The 23,153-nt window shown below is 38.3% G+C and overlaps 1 protein-coding gene and 1 long non-coding RNA gene across 2 annotated transcripts; both read left to right on the forward strand.

Annotated features, from left to right (window-relative positions):
• Nucleotides 1–342: 342 nt before the first annotated feature.
• Nucleotides 343–3,067, forward strand: LOC132611114 (uncharacterized). The gene is made up of 3 exons (XM_060325527.1): nucleotides 343–455; nucleotides 954–1,612; nucleotides 1,845–3,067. Exons 1-3 carry the CDS (start codon nucleotides 343–345, stop codon nucleotides 3,065–3,067), a joined length of 1,995 nt encoding a protein of 664 aa, XP_060181510.1.
• Nucleotides 3,068–5,014: 1,947 nt separating this feature from the next.
• LOC132634309 (uncharacterized) lies at nucleotides 5,015–10,041 on the forward strand. The gene is made up of 3 exons (XR_009580109.1): nucleotides 5,015–5,303; nucleotides 6,404–6,495; nucleotides 9,338–10,041. It is a non-coding gene; the product is annotated as an uncharacterized LOC132634309 (long non-coding RNA).
• The last annotated feature ends 13,112 nt before the right edge of the window (nucleotides 10,042–23,153 follow it).

Below are 23,153 nucleotides of genomic sequence, written 5' to 3' on the forward strand. Positions count from 1 at the left end.
AGTAATCATAAAAATCATAGCTTAATATCCTCCTTAATTGCGAAATCGAAACTTTCCTCTTTTCATCTAATATGCCAAGAACAAAATGACAGAAGTTTGGACCCGCATCTATTCGAAAAATCCGTCCAAGTTCAAGATTATTATTATTATTATTATTAATAATAATAATAATAATAATAATAATAATAATAATAATAATAATAATAAAAGTAATAATAGTAACAAAGATCATCAAGAAATTTGACTACAAGTTGTGATAAAAAAAATATAATTAATAATCTAATAAAATAGAAGCTTAACGATGTAAATTGGACGAAAGGATGGACAAAATTGGGTGTCAACATGGGGCTGTTAGAAAATAAGGATACATTAGACCCCATAGGTGGATGGTATGAGTATTTGGGGGCTCAAAGGTGGATGACAGGGGTATTTAGGGGCTCAAAGGTGAATGGAGGGTATTTTTACACCAATCCTAATAGTTTAAGGGTATTTTAGGCCCTTGTCCGTTTAAACTATTAACACTGTATATTTTTCCGATAAAGTAATTCAACCGAACACCTTACCCGAACCTAGCTAGGCCCATGACCTATAGGGCAACCGTTGTTAAGTACCATTTATAAAAGGGGAAATAAAATAATAAAACGTGACGACTTTAAGAATTGTCTATATATTTGTCTAAATTTTAAAAGACCATTATACTTCATGTTATATACTGTTAAATCCAGTTAGAAATAGATGATTTCCGTTAAGAACACAAAATGTTTTTATGTAAACTGAACTAAGAATTGTGATGACCAAAACTCATAACCTAAAGTCCTAAATGTGTTAGGGATTGATCCTTGAAACTTGTGAAATAACGAAAGAAATTTGAGCATTGATGTAGAAAAATTTTTGAGTGATGTAGCTAAAAATCACCTTTCATAGTAAATTTATTTGTTAGTTCTCCATATCAGAGAACAGGAGATCATCAGAGACATTAACAAACCACAAGAAGAAGGTAATGTAGTAATAAAGTTGGATATGGCAATGGTGTACGATAGAGTAGTCTGGCCATACTTATGTGGTCTAATGAAGAAGATGGGTTTCTCAGAGACATGGGTGGATCTCATCTACAGACACATATCCAACAATTTGTATTCACTGATTGTAAATGGGCAAAGACATGGTTTCTTCAGGGCAGAGAATGGATTAAGACAAGGGGACCCAATATCTCCATCCTTGCTTGTCCTAAGTGCAGAGTTACTCTCAGTCATGCTAAATAACTTACTGGAAAAGAAGAGGTATACAGGTTTTTATATGAATAGATTCGGGCCACAGGTCACTCATTTGGCCTTTGCAGATGACATGATACTCTTCGTTAGTGGGCACAAAAGAAGCATCAAAATGGTCATGAGAACACTAGCAAGGTATGAGATAACCTCAGGGCAGAAGGTGAATAAGGATAAGAGTTGTTTCATGCTAGCAACAAATGCACCACCTAGGCTAAAGAACAAAATAGCTAGATACAGTGGGATGCAACACAAAGAATTTCTAGTAAAGTATTTGGGGTGTCCATTAATAGTAGGAAGACAGAAAATCGCTTATTACTCAGATATCATTAGTAAGGTTACAAGTAGGACAAGGGGCTGGCAGAATAGGTTCTTATCTCCAGGAGGAAAGGCCATTCTTATAAGACATGTTCTACAAGCAATACCGATTCACCTACTCTCAGCTACCCACCCCCCCAAAAGGAGTTTTTGAACAGATAGAAAAGATCCTAGCAGCATTCTTTTGGAGGGCATCTGATGGTAGTAAAAGACATCACTGGATTGCTTGACAATCCTTATGCTATCCTTATAAAGAAGGTGGGGCTCAATTTAGGCAATTGAAAGATGTCAGTGCAGCTTTTTCAGTAAAATCTTGGTGGAACTTGAGGACAGGAAACTCTTTGTGGAAAGAGTTCATGATGGCCAAATATTTCAGAAATAAGCATCCCATAATAGCAAAGTGGAGGAAAGGTCATTCAATTTGTTGGAAGGAATTGTGCAACTTGAGATCAGAGGTGGAGGAGAGCATGTTGTGGATCCCAAGTGAAGGTAATAATTCCTTTTGGTATGATAACCGGACTAATCATGGTGCTCTTTATCACTATCTAGAGGAGGATTATCAACCTAGGGATATTCTGCTACAATATGTCTTAGTGAATGGAATATGGCAACAAGAGGTTTTTGAGCTTGAGCTCCCGGAAGATATCCAAGAGATTCTGGTGCAGCAGCAGCTTATCTTGAAACAAGAGGTACAAGACAGAGCTATTTGGAAACTAAACAAAAATTGTTTCTTTACAGTAGCATCAGTATGGGACCTATTGAGACAGAAGAAGGAGGTAAGTGATATTAATGCAAAAGTGTGGCACAAAATAATTCCTTTCAAGCAAGCATTTATCACATGGAGGGCACTAATCAATAGGTTACCCCTAGATGCAAACATAACCATATTTGGACATGAACTGGAAGTTAAATGCCACTGTTGTTTTCCCCCAGTATTGGAATTGGAGTCAGTAGAACATCTATTTTGCTCAGGAACATTTGCACAAAACATATGGAGCAAATTTGGGGGACTGTTCAGAGTACAAACTAGAGGAATGCAGCTTAGACAACTACTCCTACAATGGTGGTCTCATAAAACATGGAATATGATAGCAACTAGTATGGTGAAGGCTCTCCCAACATTGATTATGTGGGAATTATGGAGGTCGAGATGTGCATCAAGATATGGCTCAGAAAGGCCATCGGGACAAAGATCAGAATTTCTAATTTTACAGGCATTAATTGGAATTACTGAACAAAAATTTGGAAAAATTAGATTGCAACCAACATGGGAGTTCATGCAACATCTCATTGATAAGCCAATGACCCACAAATCAGTCAAAATAGTGAAATGGGGCAGACCACCAACACATTGGCAAAAAATAAATACTGATGGCAGTTGTAAAGAGGGATACTGTGAAACAGGGGGAATCATAAGGGACAGTGAAGGAAAAATGATAATTGCATTTTCAATATACATAGGAGCAGGAACAAACAACTAGGCAGAGGGCAAAGCACTATAATTTGGAATCGATCTTTGTGAAGCATATGGGTTCAATGAGGTAATAGCAGAGGTCGATTCCAACTTACTTGTTACAAGCATTAAAGGGCAAACACAACCACCATGGAATATACTCGCTGAGGTGGAAGCACTAAGGAAAGAGGTAAGAAGGAGAAAGATCACCATCAATCACTGCTATAGGGAGGCCAATCGGGTCGCGGATAAACTTGCTTCAATCAGTCACACGCACAAGAGAAGCATTGTGTATACCAGCTTTGAGCAATTACCACGAGTCGCGAGAGGGTTATTGCAGCTGGATAGGATGGGAATAGCCTCTTTCAGAATTAGGCAAATGAAAGCGGCAGAAATCCAATTCGACCCACCATGAGCAGAAGAATTCTAGCAGACCCAGAAGTTTTTTGTTTCACAAACTTCATTTTACAAAGATACCAACAATGCGCACAAAAGATGAATCAAGATAGAGCAATCATTGACTTACCTCAGAGATCACGAAAATAGGGCACACGAAGAAGATCACAAATTGGGAGCTTCGTCTATGTCACTGTCAAGGACTATCTCTATTTGTTCTTTTCCTTTTGTTTCCTTAGGCGTTTTAGTTTTTGCCTTCCAGCTAAGACTTTTAGACCTTTGGTTTGTTTGTTTTAGTTTCAAGAAAATCTATGACAAGCACCCACTAAGCATTGCTTAGTGCTATTCGGTTTAAAAAATAATCTGATTTAGTCTGCGGACTTTTCTTGATCATTCCTAGCAAAAGTTCTCTCCAAATGATATGTGAGAAATTAGAGGAAGGAATAGCAAAATTAGGAGAAAGAAGATTTTGCAAGTGATGCAAAAAGGTTCCGAGTAAAAAAAAATATAATATTAAAGAGCGCTAAATGATTTGATGGGCCAAATTATCAAAGAATTTCTTATACCTTAGTCATATTCTTTTGGAAGTACAACTTCTAAAGGTGGAGTCATTCTCATCTTTGCTTCTTTATTTTCTTGCATTCATTTTTAGCAAATAGGTCAAAATTGTATTGAATGAACTTAGCTCATCCCTGATTTCGATAAAAGAGGTAAGGCTTTTGTCTCCCTCTATGTTCCTTTTTTATTTATCAACAATAGAATCACCTCATCAGATCTTTTATATAAGAGAAATTATCAAAGGATTATCTTTTGAGATTCTGTTAACTATTGAATTATCACAAGCAACAAATATAACCTATGCGCAGTTTAGGGACTGAAGTATAACTAAAGATTATCAAAGGATTAAATTGCCACTTGTCCCAATGAAAATAACAAAACACGTTATATGTTTTCAAAATTACGTGACATCAAATGAAGCAACAAAAAATAAATACAACCAAATTCAACTAATTTAGTAAAAATGGGTATCAATAAAGTGGAACTAATATAAAGATTTCATATAATCGACTTTAAGATCAAGGCATATGTGATTCAAATAAGGGAGTATCCAATGTTCTCCATTTTTGCAAATTTAAAAGTCTATTATATTCCGTCTATATATGAATGATCAATTAATTTTAGGTGTACGTCAAATAAGTAACTTAAGTATTTACTTTCACTCTCTCAGTATATGAAAAACTATAGGGCTAATTCGAATTAAAAATAAACAATTTCAATTAAAAAAATCAAAAGCTCTCTTGTATAAACTAAAGGGTTGTTAATGCTTCATAATTTTAAAAAATATGTTTACAAGTTGATCCGAACAACACTGTCATAAATACATATATAAAAATATGTTTAATGTATCCTTAAGGACTATTTTGGACTTTTCTCCAAGCAAATTAACTCAAAGCCAACTTAAAGAGTTTTTTTTTTTTTTTTTAATTTGAACTTAAGTGTAACTAAATTGCACGTGAGGTACTAAAATACAACTTATCCTATTAAAGGGACCAAAAGGCTTTATTTATTTAGCTTTTCTCAACTCTACGAATGGTTAAAAACCCAACTCACCCTTATTCACCGTGTATCTCTCTCGCAAAACCCCTGTAAAACCCTACTAATCCACCGTGTAAAACCTCTACGAATGGTTAAAAACCCAACTCACCCTTATTCACCGTGTATCTCTCTCGCAAAACCCCTGTAAAACCCTACTAATCCACCAATTAATGAAAAAAAAAAAGACCTTGTATATCTGGTTGAATTAGAAGAAGGAATAAAGACAAGTCAACAATGGGTGCTGCTATTGAACTATCCATTGCCCAGAATCAGTAAGTCTCCTTAACTTCAATTCTTGTTGCCACTTTTATTTGTATTGTTTGGATGGTTGTTACATATGTTTCATTATGTATCATACTATATTGTATTGTGTTGTTTTGTATTGTATTGTACTATATTGTTTTGATGAATACAATAGTTGGATAGATTGTATCTTTCCTGTCGTTCTGTAATGCCACGAAAGTAGAGTAGGGTAAAGGATAAAACAAATTATTAGATAATAAGCTTTAAAAAATGAGAAAAAAATATAAGTTAACAACGCGATCACACCAAATCGGTCGTAACATAAAATGAGATTTTTTGTCGTTACATGACGAAGGATTTAATGATACGATATAATAAAATTTAAGTAACAATCAAAATAAACATCGTATTTAAACTAACAACACTATACAAATACAATCGGTAACACCCATCCAAACAAGATGGAATCTTTTTTATATGTTATGCTTTTGTTTTCTTTCGGACGTACTTGCGCTCTTCTTCTGAGTGCCCCTCTATATGCAGTCCTCTCTGCTACGACATGCATAATGCACACAACTTCTGCCTTGTAACATCTGAGATATTAGGAGCTTTTGTTCAAATAGTAGCATTAGGACTGTTCTATATGTAGATACCTATGGCTGCATGCCTGCGTTAGCAACATTCTATCATTATTGGAGGTGGATGCTTTATCATTAGTATGCTCCCTTTTGTTAAAGCATATGACATGCATGATGCTGAGACTAGAACTTCCGTCTTTTCGAGGAAAAATGAAATTAAAATGAATGAGCTATTTAAAATGTTTCTGCCAAATTGCAATTTCACACATATGTGGCTTATGTCACTAGGGGATAAATTTGATGCATATTTGAAAGTGGACTCAAGCTTCATCTTTGAGTGGCATTATTGTCCTAAGCATTTGAACTTTTCTTTCCAAGTTAGTTGAGATGCTGTTCGTCTATGCATCGAAGTAGATTTGTGGGGAAGATGGGATAGACAGTCAAGATGTATAGGAAAATGTTTGCATTGTAATCAGCTTAATTTTATTGGAAAAGTTATGTGATACATCCTCCTTTACTTTCTTTCTCACTTTCGATTGAAATGTATACAGCAAGTTAATCGTCTCAAGATTATTCCTTCCTGACCGCTGCTGGCGATCCTCACTTTCGATTATTTGGCATCATCTCTAACAGTCCACAGCTAGTACGTTTCCAGATTTTCCTTCTTTATTTAGCGTTTCTTTTTGTATTTCTCTTTCTTTATTACTCAGTGCTTTGCTCTGTTCTGGCTCTGAGATATCTAATTTGTGTTCATTTGAGCTCCCCAAGTCTGAAAAGATTTGTTCATACTTATTGGCTGCTAAGTTTGATGCACACACTAACAATGTGATGGGTTAGGCATTCAATGTGGTGGAAATTGGATACACTCAGAATCTGAGGATAGCACTATGAAAATTTGGGATTTGAGTTATCGTAGATATAAGACAGATGGCTTGCAATCTTTTCAGCTTCCAATGTCTCTTTTGAGTCAGCATATGTTTGAATCTTTTGGATATATAGGGCACTAGGTTGTCACAGGGAATATGAAAGTCGAGCAGCTGTGAACACCGTAGTTTTACACCCTAATCAAGTTTTGTACTGTGATCTCTGAATCCATGAAGCACACCATATACTTAACTTCTTGACTGAATTTTTGAACTCTCTGAGAACCATAAAAATAGCAGTGTTTTTGGCATTGAGTGCCCTCTTGTTTAACAATATGAGTGACCAACACAATACAAGATGAGGTCTCATGGTATATGCTCTATGTTGGCGATATTTTGTCAATCAACAAAACTAACGAAGATGTTGACCAACAACTTGGACTATGGATAAGCACTTTATAGAGTAAGGGTTTTAGAATAAGTTGAAGCATGATTAAATACATATATTGCATGTTTAATCAATATTAGAAAAGCAAAATTGAGGTGAGACTAGGGGTAGGCGTTCAGTTCTTCAGTTCTCAGTTTTTGCGTTTAGTTCTTCAGTTCTCAGTTTTTCAATAGTGTGTAGAGAACACCGAACCGAACTAATTCGGTTTGGTTCGGTTCGGTTCAAGTTTGGTTCGGCTTTTTAAATTTGGTTCTTCGGTATTTATTTGGATGGAACAACTAAAGTACAAAATTACAAATAAAATATAATAGCAATTGTGTTCTGAAATTACAAAAGTCCACACAAATAGCAGTTCAAGATTAGCAGAATTTAATTTCTCCTCTACCTTCAAATATTGCATTCATCAACTTTTAAGCAAAATACCTTTACATTCACCCTATGCAGCCCTTGAAATTGAAAATTAAGAGCCAACATATTAAACTTGTTATCACATCTTGACATCAAGAAAGATTAAATAAGAGTCCTCATGAGAACAACCAGCACACTAGTAGTAAGAAAGCAACAACGAGTTGCAATCGCCGTGACTCGCCGGTCGCTCAGTTGCCGGTTCAGTCTTCGGTTCTTCAAATTTCACTCACTCTTCAGATGTGATCCGAGGAAAGAATCGTTCAGTAGCGGGCAGCGGCTAGGGTTTATTTTAGTCAATAGGAAATAAGAATTTGGAGAGAACTAAAGTCTAAAGGGAATTTGGGAATGGGCTTGGGTTGCAATAGATCTGTAAAGAGAATTTAGAAATGTATTGGATTGGGCCGAGACCAGAGTAGCTGAGTGCCTATTTTTGTACTTTATGTTGTAAAATTTCGGTTCTTTAGGGTACCGAAGAACTGGTACCCTAAAACCGCGAACCGAACCGAACACCGAAATCTTAGGAAAAAAGCAAAAGAACCAAAACCGAACCAAAGAACCGGAATAGTTCGGTTCGGTCCGGTTTTCGGTTCTTCAGTACTTATGCCCACCCTTAGGTGAGACTAGATAGGATTTCGGTGCCAGGATGCAGACAATTTAGATATCTAGGCTCGTTGTTTCAAGAGAATGAAAGATAGGTGAAGATGTTACTCATAGAGTTAGAACCGGATGGTTGAAATGGATAAGTGTTACCCAGGTGTTATGTGATAGATTAATGCCTACCAAAGTGAAAGCTAAGTTCTACAAAACAATTATAAGACCGGCATTGTTGTATGATAGTGAATGTTGGGCCTCTAACGCCCAACATATTCACAAGATGAGTGTTCCAGAGATGCGCGGATGCTAAAATGGATGTGCAGTTATACAAGATTAGATAAGATTAAAAATGACCACACCTTCATCAGAAGGTGCAAGTAGTGCATATTAAGAGTAAAGAGATAGATGGTCACTTGAGATGGTTTGGTCATGTCCTACTTCGACCTACAGATGGTCCCTAGGTGTGAAGCTATGGTGAATTAAGGTTAATAAAAAGGGGATGAGATAGACATAAAATCACATGAAAGAATGGTGTTAAATGTTATTGTTGTTTTATCCTGTCCATCTTTGAGGGAAAAATTTTATAGCTTCATTCACTTTCTTCATATATCAAAATCTTCATATCAGTTCTATGAGTATTGGGTTGAACTAGGGAATTGTTTGAATGAAGCTATTTGAATCTTGGTTGCATCAGAAAAGATGGAGGCTGTGCTAAAGAAATAGACAAATCATTGGCATCAAACAGATGTGATGTGGAAAATTTACTAGTATTTCGTCTTTGCATGCCACATATTCTGATAGTCTTTTAGCTATGCTTTTGTTGATTACCTTTTAGTATGTTTTGAGCACAGGTTAATGTATTAGGAATGCTTTGCAGATATTTTTGATGAATAGGTAGAATAAATGCTTTTGCAAATCCGTAGTAAGTAGTTCTTCAAATACTAATCATTCAATCTACTACGCCTCAATTTAAATTAGTTGATTTTGGTTATATTAATCTTCAATATCCATTCACCTTTATTAAGGTCCATTACATTCTAAAAGTAAATAATTTGTCTTTTGAGTGGTTGATGTGCCGCGAATTTGTGGCACATTCGACGCCTTTTTACTATGAATTTTGGTTGTTTTCAAGTAAGTCTAGTTCATTTTAATGTGTTTTTGTTGTGTTTAAGGAAGACGATGGCCCAAAAGCAAAAACAAAGAAAAAAGGAAAAATTGCCCAGAAATGAAGATTCGACGGTCCGTTGATCAATCGACGGGCCGTCCTTTGAAGCGTCGATAAGTTCAATTTTCCAGTGATGGCCTAGGTTGAAGAGGACAAAGGACGGAGCCATCGACGAAGCGTCGACCTGATCGACATTTCGTCATTTGTATCGTCAAACAGGTTTGTCTACCAGAAGAGAGAAAAACGGGAGAATCAACGGAGTGTCGAACTGGTCGACGGCACCGTCGAATGGACCATAAAACTGAAGAAACAAAAGACGAAGGCATCGACGGACCGTTGAACTAATCGACAATCCGTCGATATTGCTACTAGGGGCAGTTTTGCCAATTGTTGATGTGCGTTTTTGGAGCCTATTTAAAGAACATTTTTGGTTTTTGTGGACAGCAAGACATTTTTCACGTTTTTGTATTAGTTACATTGGTGGGTGAGCATTGAATACACCACTTTTGGATCTTAGTGAAGACAAAAAGATTTCATTTCCACCATTTTTATTATACTTTGTAAGCTTTATGTCTATTATTGCTTACTACTTTTGTGACCAATATGTGTGAGTAGTTTCTTTAATCAAAGTTGTGGACCCAAATGATGGGTGTTATGTAATGGGTGGCTAACATTGCATATATATATAATGGGTTGTGATGTGTTTTATTATTTCTCATATTCATTGTTAGTTAGTGGTTGCAAACACTTACTTATGCACAAAACCTATTTTTATTTGGAAAGATGAACTAGGGTTTGAGTTGAAATAATATAACAAGGACTCGGAGCGCTAACCCTCGTTTAATGAACTCACTTAGGGATAAGATGAGTTATACTTGGCATAATTAATCGGTTGTACTTGCAACTTTTCTATATTTGGGAAAATCATGAAAATAAATACTTTCTAACTATTGGAAAATATTAGGAAGTGCATTAGAAATTAAGTGCATACAAAACCACTACCCATTAGAAATATATCATATTGATACCCATAGCATAACATCTAATCACAGCGGGGACACAACTTTGGTTCTTTTAATCCAAGCAAATTCCAAATACTTAAAAATAGCGAATACAAACCAAAACCCTTTTCTATACTAGTCGGAATAGAACTAAAGTCTTTAGAGATTAGTAAAATATATGATTAGTATTTATTTCACACTTTATTCCCTATGGGATCCGACCCCAACCTAGTTGGGTTACTATATTTGACACCGACCGCCTTACCCGTAATTTAGGTATAATTTGAGCGTATCAAATTTTGGCGCCGTTGCCGGGGAATACGGTTTTGAAATTTACTAATTGTTATATTCTTTTCTTTAAACCATTTTCTATTCCATCACTCTATTTGTTGTCTCTTCGTTATTAGGCAACAAATGGCTGGCAGAGCCAACCGAAACAATCGAAGAAATCAAAATCAAGAGGGGCTCCAGATAAACCCTCTTGCACCTGTACCAGTAGCGGGAGAGGATGAGAATGTATTTGCGGATTTTATGAATGATGCGGAGTATGCGGTTGCGGTAGTTCCTTCTCGAGTTGGAAATGCAAACTTTAAAGTGGAGAGTCATCTCTACCATTTATGGAAACTTGAGGGGTACTTCAAAAATTCTTCGGAGAATTGCCCACTTCGCCATCTTAAGAATTTCTTGCATGTGTGTACTCAACAAACAAATGGCGATGTTCATTCTGATGCTCTTCGGTTGAGGATTTTCAAATATTCTCTTATCGGAGAAGCTCGTGAATGGTATGAAAAGCTTCCAAGAAACTCAATCCACACATGGGCCGAATTATCCGATATTTTCTTGAAGAAGTGGTTTCCGTCGAGCAAAAAGGCAGAACTCCGAGACAAAATCTTTGAGTTCAAGCAATTACCAAGGGCACAACTACACAGTGCTTGGGATCGGTTCAGGTACTATCTAACCCAATCTTCGAATCACGGTTTCACGGATAATGTGCTCATGGAGAAGTTTTACAAGGGGTTAGACACTATGAATCAAATTGCGGTTAATACGGCCGCAGGTGGTTGTTTCATGGATCGGACTTTTGCGAATAGTACTACTTTGCTGAATCGGCTCACCACTCATCACCAAGCTTGGCACTCCAATGATAGTGAATATTTATCCTATGGTAGTCCTTCTGTTGCTACGGTGGCCAAAGAGAATCATGAGCGAGATCATGCTTTTTCTCAATTGCAAACCACTGTGGATTTGCTATAAAAAAGGCTTGCGAGGAAAGAAGCCAAAGGTGTAAATGTTGTTGAAGAAATTCCATCTCATGCACTCGGAATGTATCAAGGCTGGGAGGAGACCTATCTAGAGAGGCAACAACAACGTGAGGATGCTAATAATATCGATAACTCTCAAGGGGGTTATCAAAAGCAATGGAGACCCCAATAACAAAGCAATCAATATGGCCGAAATGAATATGGTGGTTCAGATAGGAAGGAACACAACAACAACAATTATGGTAATCGGAATTCTAATGCCTATATTCCACCGAAAGGTCGTTCTTCCAACTCTCAAAATTGGCGAGATGGTCCTTCCAATGATCAAGGGACCTCTCGAATCTATATATATATGTGCTTGAGAAGATCTTGAAAAACCAAAACAAGAGTGACAAGAAGATGTAATATTTGACCAAACTGGTAGGCTCTCACACTGCTTCGATTCAAAAACTTGAGTCACAAATGCGAGATCTTTCTCGTGAGCAACATCCTCCACAAAGAGAAGGACTTTCTAGCGACACAATTCCGAACCCAAGGGGTAGTGGAGGTGATCACATTGCCTCATGCAAAGCTATTTCTACTAGAAGTGGGAAGATCCTTATGCGGTGGATGAGAGGGTGGTTGAACCTATTATTGTCGAACCGGTTGTTGATGAGGTTATGAAGAAGAAATTGAGACACCAATTGAAGTGCCTATTATTATTGAGAAGGAGAAGGTGGAAAACCCTATTGTTATTGAGGGTGATGAGGTGCCAAGTTTTGAAAAAGCTACCGAGGGTAGCACTTAAAAGAGCAAGGTCACGGGGGCAATTAGACCCTTGACTCAAACATATAAATCTCCTCCCCTTTTCCCACAAATATTGATGAAAAGAACGGAGGATGCCAAGTGCCAACGCTTCTATGACTAATTGAAGGGGTTGTCAATGAATATCCCATTTCTTGATGCATTCCAAGAAATGCCGACATTTGCTAAATACTTGAAGGACTTATTGACGAAAAAAAGACCAATCAAGCATGATACGGTGGGAGTCACCCACGGTGTGAGCTCTATTATTTCGTCCTCAAAGGTTGAGAAGAACGGAGATCCCGGGGCTTTCACTATTCCTTGCACCATCGATCACCATGATTTTGCTCGTGCCTTGTGTGATAATGGGGCTAGTATTAATTTGATGCCACTAGCCATCTATAAACAATCCGGTTTGGGGACACCTAGACCAACGAGCATGCGTCTCCAAATGGCCGATAGAACCATCAAGAGACCGGTCGGGGGTTATTGATGATGTCAGTGTTCGAGTGGGGGAATTCTTATTACCAGCGAATTTTATCATCCTTGATTGTGCGGTTAACAAAGAAGTCTCAATTATCTTGGGAAAGCCATTTCTTGCCACCGGGAGAGCTTTAATGGACTCGGAAAAGAATGAAATAAAATTTCGGGTAAATGATCAAGAGGTAACCTTCCAAGCTAGCAAGGGGTTAAAATTGCCAAGTGCTTATGAGAGCATTTAGGTCATTGATTCTTTCGATGTGGTAGACGAAGCGGTGGAGCATAAATTAGAGGAGGAGCACTTTGACCAAGCACTTTCGGCTATTTTAGTGAATTTTGAGGCGGATGAAATGGAGGGGGTATGTTGAAACGGTAAATTTTCTTATTGGCCGGGGTTCGTATTCTTATGAGCCAAAGAAATTATCTCTTGACCTTGACAAAAGAACCACTCATCTGGCTAAGCCTTCGATTATTGAGCCACCAGAACTTGAGCTCAAGCTACTTCCATCTCATTTGAAGTCTGCCTTTCTTCCGGATAATACTCTACCGGTTATTCTCTCATCTTTATTAAATGAGGAACAAACTCAAAGGGTGCTTGAAGTTTTACGGGCTTATCAAAGATCTATTGGGTGGACTATTGCGGATATTAGGGGGATTTCCTCCGGTATTTGTGAACATAGAATCGAGCTTGAGGAAGATAGTTCACCAAGTGTAGAGCATCAAAGAAGGCTAAACCCTCCTATGCAAGAAGTGGTCAAGAAGGAAATAATCAAATGGTTAGACGCGGGTGCTGTATACCTAATTGCAAATAGTCCATAGGTTAGCCCGATGCAATGTGTGCCAAAGAAGGGGGGCACCACCGTTGTCCCTAATACCAAGAATGAGTTGATTCATACAAGGACAGTCACCGGATGACGAGTGTGTATAGACTATCGAAAGCTTAACACCGCTACTTGTAAATACCACTTCCCTATGCCTTATATTGATCAAATGCTTGATCGGCTAGCCAGAAGATCTTATTATTGCTTTTTGGATGGCTATTCGGGGTACAACCAAATTAACATTGCCTTAGATGACTAAGAGAAAACCACTTTCACTTGTCCTTATGGCACTTTTTCTTTTAGCCGGATGCCTTTTAGCTTATGAAATTCCCCGGCTACATTCCAACGGTGTATGATGTCTATTTTCTCGGATATGGTGGAAGATTTCTTGGAAGTCTTTATGTATGAATTTTCAGTTGTTGGTGACTCCTTTGATGAATGCCTTGCCAATCTCAGCAAGGTATTGAAGTGGTGTGAAGAAACCAACCTTGTACTTAACTGGGAGAAATGTCATTTCATGGTGAAGGAAGGGATTGTCTTTAGCCATAAGATTTCCGAGAAGGGTATTGACGTAGACCAAGCAAAGATTGATGTTATTGCCAAGCTTCCTCCACCTATCTCCATCAAAGGAGTTCGTAGCTTCTTGGGACATGCCGGCTTCTTTCGGCAATTTATCAAAGATTTCTCAAAAATCATCAATCCGATGTGTAAGCTTCTTGAAAAGAAGGATAAGTTTGCGTTTGATGAAAAGTGCCTTAAGGCATTTAATGAATTGAAGGAAATTCTAACTTCTATTCCAATTATTGTCTCTCCGAATTGGTCATTGCTATTTGAGCTCATGTGTGACGCGAGCGGATTTGCTATTGGTGCGGTGCTTGGGCAAAGGCACAACAAAATCATGCACCCAATTTATTATACTAGCAAAACCCTCAATGGTGCTCAAATGAGTTATACTGTCACCGAATAAGAACTTCTAGCCATTGTTTATAAGATCTGGGCCTATCTTTTGGGATCCAAAGTGGTTATTCACACGGATCATGCGGCATTGAGATATTTGATGACAAAGAAAGATGCAAAGCCATGGTTGATTCGTTGGGTTTTATTGTTGCAAGAGTTTGACTTTGAAGTCAAGGATAGAAAAGGTTGTGAAAACCAAGTTGCGGATCATCCATCCAGGCTTGAGGAAGCCGGGAGATCGAGTGGAGATCTTGAATTAAATGATGCTTTTCCCGATGAAAGACTTTTGGTCGTATCTTGTGAAGTTGCTCCTTGGTATGCGGATATCGCCAACTTCTTGGTGACGCATCTTATTACCGACGACATCATAACTTATCAAAAGAAGAAATTTTTGAGAGATAGTCATCAATACTATTGGAATGAGCCCTATTTGTTCCGCACTTGTGCCGACAACATCAGTCGCCGATGTGTGTCCGAATCCGAGGCCATGGAAATCTTGAAAGTTTGCCATGACTCTCCCGTGGGGGGTCATCATAGTGGGAACCGTACTAAGGGAAAAGTGCTTGAATGTGGCTATTATTGGCCCACCCTTTATCATGATACAAATTTGATGGTGAAATCTTTTGACCAATGTCAATGCCAAAGGTCAATTGGGAGGAAGCACGAAATGCCAATGAATTTTGTCATGGAGGTTGAACTTTTGATGTGTGGGGCATCGACTGTATGGGCCCATTTGTGAGTTCTCATGGTATGCGATACATCCTTGTTGCGGTTGACTATGTGTCCAAGTGGTTCGAAGCGATAGCATTGCCCAACAATGACGGCAAGAGTGTCACAAATTTTCTCAAAACGAACAAATTCACAAGGTTTGACACTCCTAGGGCAATCATTAGTGATGGTGGCACTCACTTTTGCAACAAGCAATTCACTAATCTCATGGAGAAGTATGGTGTGAAGCATAGGGTGGCAACTCCTTACCATCCCTAAACTAGTGGGCAAGTCGATGTCTTCAATCGGGAGATAAAGAGTATCTTAGCCAAGACGGTTAATGCAAATAGAACCGACTGGTCATTAAAGCTTGATGATGCTCTTTGGGCATATAGAACGGCATTCAAGATGCCCATTGGTACTTCTCCTTATCGGTTGGTGTTTGGCAAAGCTTGCCATCTACCGGTTGAACTTGAACACAAAGCTTTGTGGGCATTAAAAAAATTGAACATGAATTGGGACGAAGCAGCCAAGTTGCTGTTGTTTCAAATGAATGAAATAGATAAGTTTCGGTATCATGCCTATGAGAGTGCGGCTTTGTATAAAGAAAAGATGAAGCATTATCATGATGTTAAACTTTTGAAGAGAGATTTTCAACTGGGTGATTCGGTGTTGCTATTCAATTCAAGGCTGAAGCTCTTTCCGGGCAAATTGAAATCCAAGTGGTCCGGTCCTTTTACTTTGGTGAGTGTTTCACCCAATGGTTCGATGGAATTGATGTTTGAAGATTGGACTCGTACTTTCAGGGTGAATGGCCACCGGGTAAAGCACTACCATTGGATGGTTGATGGGGATAAGATTGCCGATGCTCACCGGTTGAAACATGGCACCAGACCTTGACACTAAATGTGGTATTACGTCGTGCCGCGACGTTAAATTGTGCGCTTCTTGGGAGGCAACCCATGTTCATTTTCGCATTATGTTTTTCATTTCGTTAGTTTTTGTTTTTGTGTTGTTTGATGTTTGTTGATGTGTCTAGGAACCTAAGTATTGAATGCAGAAATTGCCAAGCAAGCCGTTGAACGATACGCATTCGACGGACCATCGATCAGTTCGATGAGCCGTAGAATGCGCCGTCGAAATGGACCACTTGAAAGATTCATCACTGGAAATGGTGGCCTTTTGAAGATAGGTTTGACGCTCCATCAAATTGAACGATGGTATATTCAACAGGCGTTTTTCTCCCTTGATAAAAAAATGAAAGGGGAACGACATTGCACTCGACGGAACGTCGAACCATTCGACGTTCCGTCCTTTTAACGCGTCGGTTAGGGTTATCCAAATTAATATAACCCAATGTCTCTCTCTCTCTCTCTCTCTCTCTCTCTCCCCCCATTCATTCTTTTCAAATTTTCACTCCTTCTCCTCCTCTTCCGCTCCCATAACCGTTACCTACTTTCCCCTATCTTAAATTCACCCATTAACCACCATTCCTCTCATTAACCATTATTCTCTCCCTAGTTTGCTCTCTCATTCTGTAGTGTTGCAACCCTAGTAGTGGCTCTTTGTGTGTTCATGTTATATCCCGTATTTTTGTACATTGGATTATTCGTAAGCTAATCGATGTAAGTTTAAGGACGATATTATTTTGAGACACGAGACAAGGATTTTTAAATTCCGATTTTTATATTGCACGGTTTGTTAATTAATTACAATTAGTGGAGATATTAGTGAAGTGGGAAATCAATAAACCAAATCAGATTATTAAGTGGGCCCCACTAAAATACATGGATAAATATAATTGGATATGGAGGATGACATGCCCAAGTGGGACACATGTCATTTTGGTTGGACATGTGTCAACTAGAGGGGATGCATATATATTGTATTATGATGACTAATGAATCATATTTTTCCATTCACCAAGTTGTTGAAGAGAGAGGAGCTTCCATGCCATGGCAACTCACGGCCATGGCAGATTTGGAGCAGCTCATGGCCAGCTTCAATGTAAAAAAAATTATAATCCCCTAAGGCGTTTTACACGTCAAGAAGGCAGCAACCTAAGGGTGTTGAAGTGAGGAAGATGAAGTGGTGCGAATTGAGCAAGTTATTATAGGATCTGTCCTAATCAATTCAAGGTAAGATTTCTTCATCTTGAAATGTAATTGGAGTTAAAGATGTTGTAATGGAGAGATTAATTTGTATTATATGGAATTGGATGCAAAGAATTGTGTATGATTGATGTGGAGATTTTATTTGGGTCGTATGGGGGGCTGTCTTAATCTTGAAATGGTGAATTAATTTTAATTAGTGTTGTTGCTATTGTTGTCATTGATTGTATGATGAAAGTGAAGGGATTTAATATTTAAAGTTATGGTTGTATTGTATCAAGAAGGATTGAGTTCTGGTTGTGTTGTTGTTCTTGTGGAATTGGAAAACTAAGTGTAGTAAGATTTGTATCGTGTTGTTATAATTGATGGGTTGTTGTTCATGGTAATGCTATACTCTTTTCCGTGTGGTTGTAATTTTGCGAAGTAAAGATCAGGAATCGTATTTTGATATCGTATTTTTGGTGGGCTGTTTCGAGCTTGTATTAAAATGATATCGAAGTAGTTTCATTGTACATGAATGGTGGTCGATGTTGTTGTCGTGTTGTTATTGACGTGGTTCATAAATTTGGAAGGAAACAAGTGTGTAACGTATCGTATACGAAGTGTATATTGGGCTGGTTGATGTATATCCTTGTATATGGATGATTTTAGTTCAAAGGGACTTAAATGAGGTGGTTGTGGTTACGGGCTACTGATTACATTATAGTGATTAAAGAATAGGGGAAACGCTGCCCGTTTCATTTTAGAATTGAATTATCATTTGATATACATCATATACTAGCGTCATCTAAGTTCATATACGCATTCCCTTGTTATAGGATTGGCGTAAGCATTAACGAGTTCATGGTTGGTTCATATTAGCAACTTGAGGTATGTAAAGCTAACCTTTCTTTCATTTTGGCATGATTTACATGAAATGAACAAACGACAAATGTATAAGTTCCTATTCTTAGAGACACTAGGGTGGTTAATATTCTTGATCTCCATAAGTTATTTCATATTGTCTCGGTACGCGTCTATGACTCTTGAAGTTCCATTTGACAAAATTCATAATGATGTTCGAGAGATACTTGACATGACTGCCTCCGTTGATATTCAAGTGTTAGTTCATTTTATCTATTCTATCGAGTCTCAGATGATGATTTGATTTGCATATGGTTACTCACTACTCTGCTCGTGCATGCTGTTATTATATCTTTCACCAAGTCCCGGGCCGGGTATGTTCTCGTGCACAGTTCACTGCATTGTTCACCGAGTCCCTCACTAGAGGGCCGGGTACGGTATATGTATATATATGATGATATAATGATATGATGATGTGATTATTGCGCCAAGGATGGTATGTGATGACTTTATTCACCGAGTCCCGTAATGGGTCGGGTACGATATATGATAATGACATGCACGTTTTACGTTTCATAAGGCCAGTGTATTGGTACCTTAAATGTCATACTTGTCTCCTATGATCTCTATTCCAGTCGTGATTCTCTTTGTTGTATTTCATGCTTTATATACTCAGTACATATCTCGTACTGACCCCCTTTCTTCGGGGGACTGCGTTTCATGCCCGCAGGTGCAGATACTCGATTTGGCGACCCTCCAGCTTAGGACATCTACTCAGCTATCTTGGAGAGCTCCATTGTTTCGGAGCCTAGACTTTTGGTACAGATCCTTTTTGATGTATATATATGTTTACCCAGGGGTACGGTGGGGCCCTGTCCCGTCATATTTCACTATCGATACTCTTAGAGGTCTGTAGACATATGTGTGGGTTGTGTATAAGTATTGTTCAGCTGTGTCTATATGGCTTACGTATGGTATTGACATATTGTGATAGCCTTGTCGGCTAACGTATGGTATTGATATGTTGTGGCAGCCTTGTCGGCTTGCGTGTGGTATTGATATGTTGTGGCAGCCTTGTCGGCTTGCGTATCATATTGACATGTAGTGGCAGCCTTGCCGGCTTGCGTATCATATTATATTTTGATTAGTTGCGACTCCTCAGGAGATAAGTTATTTGCATGCCTATGTATGATGACGTTATGAACCTTTGTGGTTCTTTTGCAAAGTTTCCATATTGTTCTTAAGAATCAGTTTGTCTATATTTAACAGGTACGTATACGAGTGTCCAGCTCGGGCACTAGTCATGGCCCACGGGGTTGGGTTGTGACAGTTCATCATTCCTTAAGTGCTAAAATCAAGTCTTCTTTCAATTTTAAGGTATGTTAGATCATGTATTGCTTGTTCACACGTTCATACTAGTTGTTTGCTCGTCTTCCCTGTGTTGTTGTTGTTAGTTTATTTTTGCTAATGGTTTGTTTGGATGTGCGATTCATTGGGTATAACTGATTGCTGAAAATTGAGACTCGTGGAGCGAGTGCATCGTATTTCACTGAGTCGGAGGGCATTACAACAATCGTTACCTCTTTCATGAGATTGTTGTTGTTTTTCCCACCACTTGTTTGATGAAATGCCCAAGTGTGGTATTGGTTGAAACTTTGGCTTGGAGGCCATTACGACCAAGGAGTTGTTTTGACAGCTAATTGTTTTCCATATTCTAACCCGAGCCAACGTGGGGGTGAAGTCTGAGTAACCCCAATTACGAGAGGGTTTGCACCACGACCCAAGAATCATATTGAATATGTAAGAAAAAGACCTGCAGATCATTCGACGCTAAGTTCGACGATCCGTCGATTCATTCGATGAACTGTCCTTCTTAACGTTGAATGATTCCTCACACAAGGTTGAAGCAAAGAAAACTCGACGGTGGACTCGACGGCCCATCGAATCAATCGACGGGGAGTCCTTTTCACCGTCTTTAAGTTGAAATTTCCAGTGACCAAAAAGGGATCGACGATGAGATCGATGACTCGTCGATATGTTCGACCTTTCTTCGAGCCGTTCGATGGGACCACTGGCATCTTTAACATTATCACATGTGTCACACCCCGACTTTACTAGGGTGTGATGGGCACCCGACCCCACATTCAGAGCCGAGCGAACCTGCTGACTCTTATTACGTGCATAATATCTTTGGACTCTTAAATCGAATAAGAATGAAATACATAGTAAGCTTTCAGAATCTTTCTTTTCCCTCGTACTCAAATCAAATGGAATCTGTAATCACATGAACTTTATAACATAACATAAGATGACACATCGGCTAGTGGAGCCGTTTACAATACCGACACTCTATACCCACGACTCTGTCTGCAAAGTCTCTAACTTCGGACAAGACATCATAACATAGTACTCTGACTCGACAACACTCCAGGGCCAAGTGGAGCTTGCCAACTTCGCTGGAACATCTTCTATAATAGCTTCAGCTCATCTAGGTGTACCTGCGCGGCATGAAACGCAGCCCCCCGAAGAAAGGGGGTCAGTACGAACAATGTACCGAGTATGTAAGGCATGAATAGTAACATAGTAAGAGATGTAATTATGAACAATAACAGAATAGAGATATAGAGCATATCATGAGATAAAAGGGTAACTTGTACATCTGAGTGCCTCTTAGGGCGGATGCCATGCATGCTTAGCTTTCCTTTGAAAACATTTCTTTTTCATATACATAGAAAATAGAACATGTCATAGCGCCGAACAATGTCGGCTCCCCCACATATATCCTGCGTCTGGGCATCCCGCGTCCGAGATGAAAGTTACGGCCACTGACCAGGTGGCAATGCGTCTATAGCGCAACATATCTCCCTTTTCCCCATCTTCCCCATATGCATATACATATACATATATCATATAAGCAACATGCAGGAGAGCCCAAAGAAAGTCATGTATCCATCGGAGTGACGTAAGGTCGGTAACCTCCGATTACATTATGGGATAATCATCATGACTTTGTCTCACCTTGAAGGAACAATTATTATAAGATGAGACTAGCAATGAATAACAACGTGCATAAACCGATACCTGAAGGCTCAGAAACAAGTTTCGGGTCAATCTGACTTAGTATAAGAAAGTTATGAGCGTTTGAAGTACAGAACCTTTTACGAACGTTTCAGAAGCTATTTTTGGAAAAATCAAGCAGTGATCGTACCAAGTACCTTTAAACATGAAATCATTCTTATCATAGTTATCATAGAAATATTCTCATCCTCGACATCATCAATATCGTTGTAAAACATATCCGTCGTTTTTGTCATAAAAGCTTACAATACCATAGACCTTTGTTTTTGGAAACATACGAACATTTTTGGAAAACATTGACGGGTTGTCGGAAAAGAATCATGCCTTGAAATCATAAACATCTATCTTTTGAAAACAAGGAGAATATGGAAACAATTATGAAATCATAACATCGGGATCATGCCTTTGAAAGAAAAGGACGAGCCTTAACATACCTGTTCCACGTCCTATTAGCTACGCTTAATTGTCCAAGCTCGTTATTGCTAGTCTACATTCAAGAAGATTGACGCAATCATTAGATTCATCACCATATACTTGTCTTAATCCTTCAAATGAATTCATTTATAATCTGCCAAAATTTCGGCAGCATCTCCCCTGTAAATACACCATCCTCGAGAATCTAACTCGGCCCAAATCATCAATCAACAATCCGAGAATTCAACTCGGCCAAACTATCAACAACAATACCATCAATCATACAAACAACATCAACAATCAATTCAAGACGCATTCTAACATTAACAACCTTTGTCATACAATTTAACGACATTTCATTTATATTCAATTCAATTCACATAACATTCAAAACGACTCAATCAACATACTACTTCACCCGAAACCTTCCAATTCCAACAAGAACAATAACAACCTATTTCCTTCTTTCAAATTCAATCACAACAACCCAACTTACAATCTTCCAACACATGTCTCATTTCCAAATTCATGAACTATATTTATAACCCATACATTATCAAATTTATTCTTACAACTATAAGAAACCACACTAACGTCACATTAACTTCTTCAATCATGCACAAACAATTTCAAATTCATTTCAAGCCACCAAACCTTCATTTTACATCATGGAATCCACAACACAACAATCAAACTACTAAATAAAATCAATTCATCACTTCTACACAACACAATACATACACGGCCAACACCAACACATACACGGCCACAACACAACTTCCATATTTTCATGAATTTCATCCATTCCTTCACTCTACAACATATACAAACCATCCACAACATATAAAAGAGGATCAAACCTTACCTTTTCCACTTAGTTCTTCAACTTGGCTAGAGTTGTGCCTTGCAAGAATGAATGGTTTTCTTGTTCCAATAACCACTCCATGTTAATTAGGGCCTTCAACTTGCTTGGAATACTAGAAGAAAAATATTTTTCTTGATCCACTTCCATGGCTTCAAATTTGGCCATGGTGGCCGAATGCTTATCCATTTTCTTTCTTCATGAAGTTTCATGAACTTGTGAGGGGATATTGTGTCTTATTATTTTATCCACCACTCATCTATATTTATAATTAAGTCCCTCAAATAAGAATATGGACACATGGCCTCTTCTCCATTTTTCTTGAAGTTTCTTTAAATTAAAATAAAGATGACTAATGTCTTGCCTTATAAGCTTTGGTCTATAATTATTGACCAAACCTTGGGTGGGACCCACTCCCCCACCACACGGCCACAAGTGGTCCTTCAAGAATTTCCAAGACTTCTTGTGAAATTCCCATTTTGCCCCTAGCCTTCCGCAATATT

This window comes from Lycium barbarum, chromosome 1 (genome assembly GCF_019175385.1).
Source record: "Lycium barbarum isolate Lr01 chromosome 1, ASM1917538v2, whole genome shotgun sequence".
Classification (NCBI taxonomy): Eukaryota; Viridiplantae; Streptophyta; class Magnoliopsida; order Solanales; family Solanaceae; genus Lycium; species Lycium barbarum.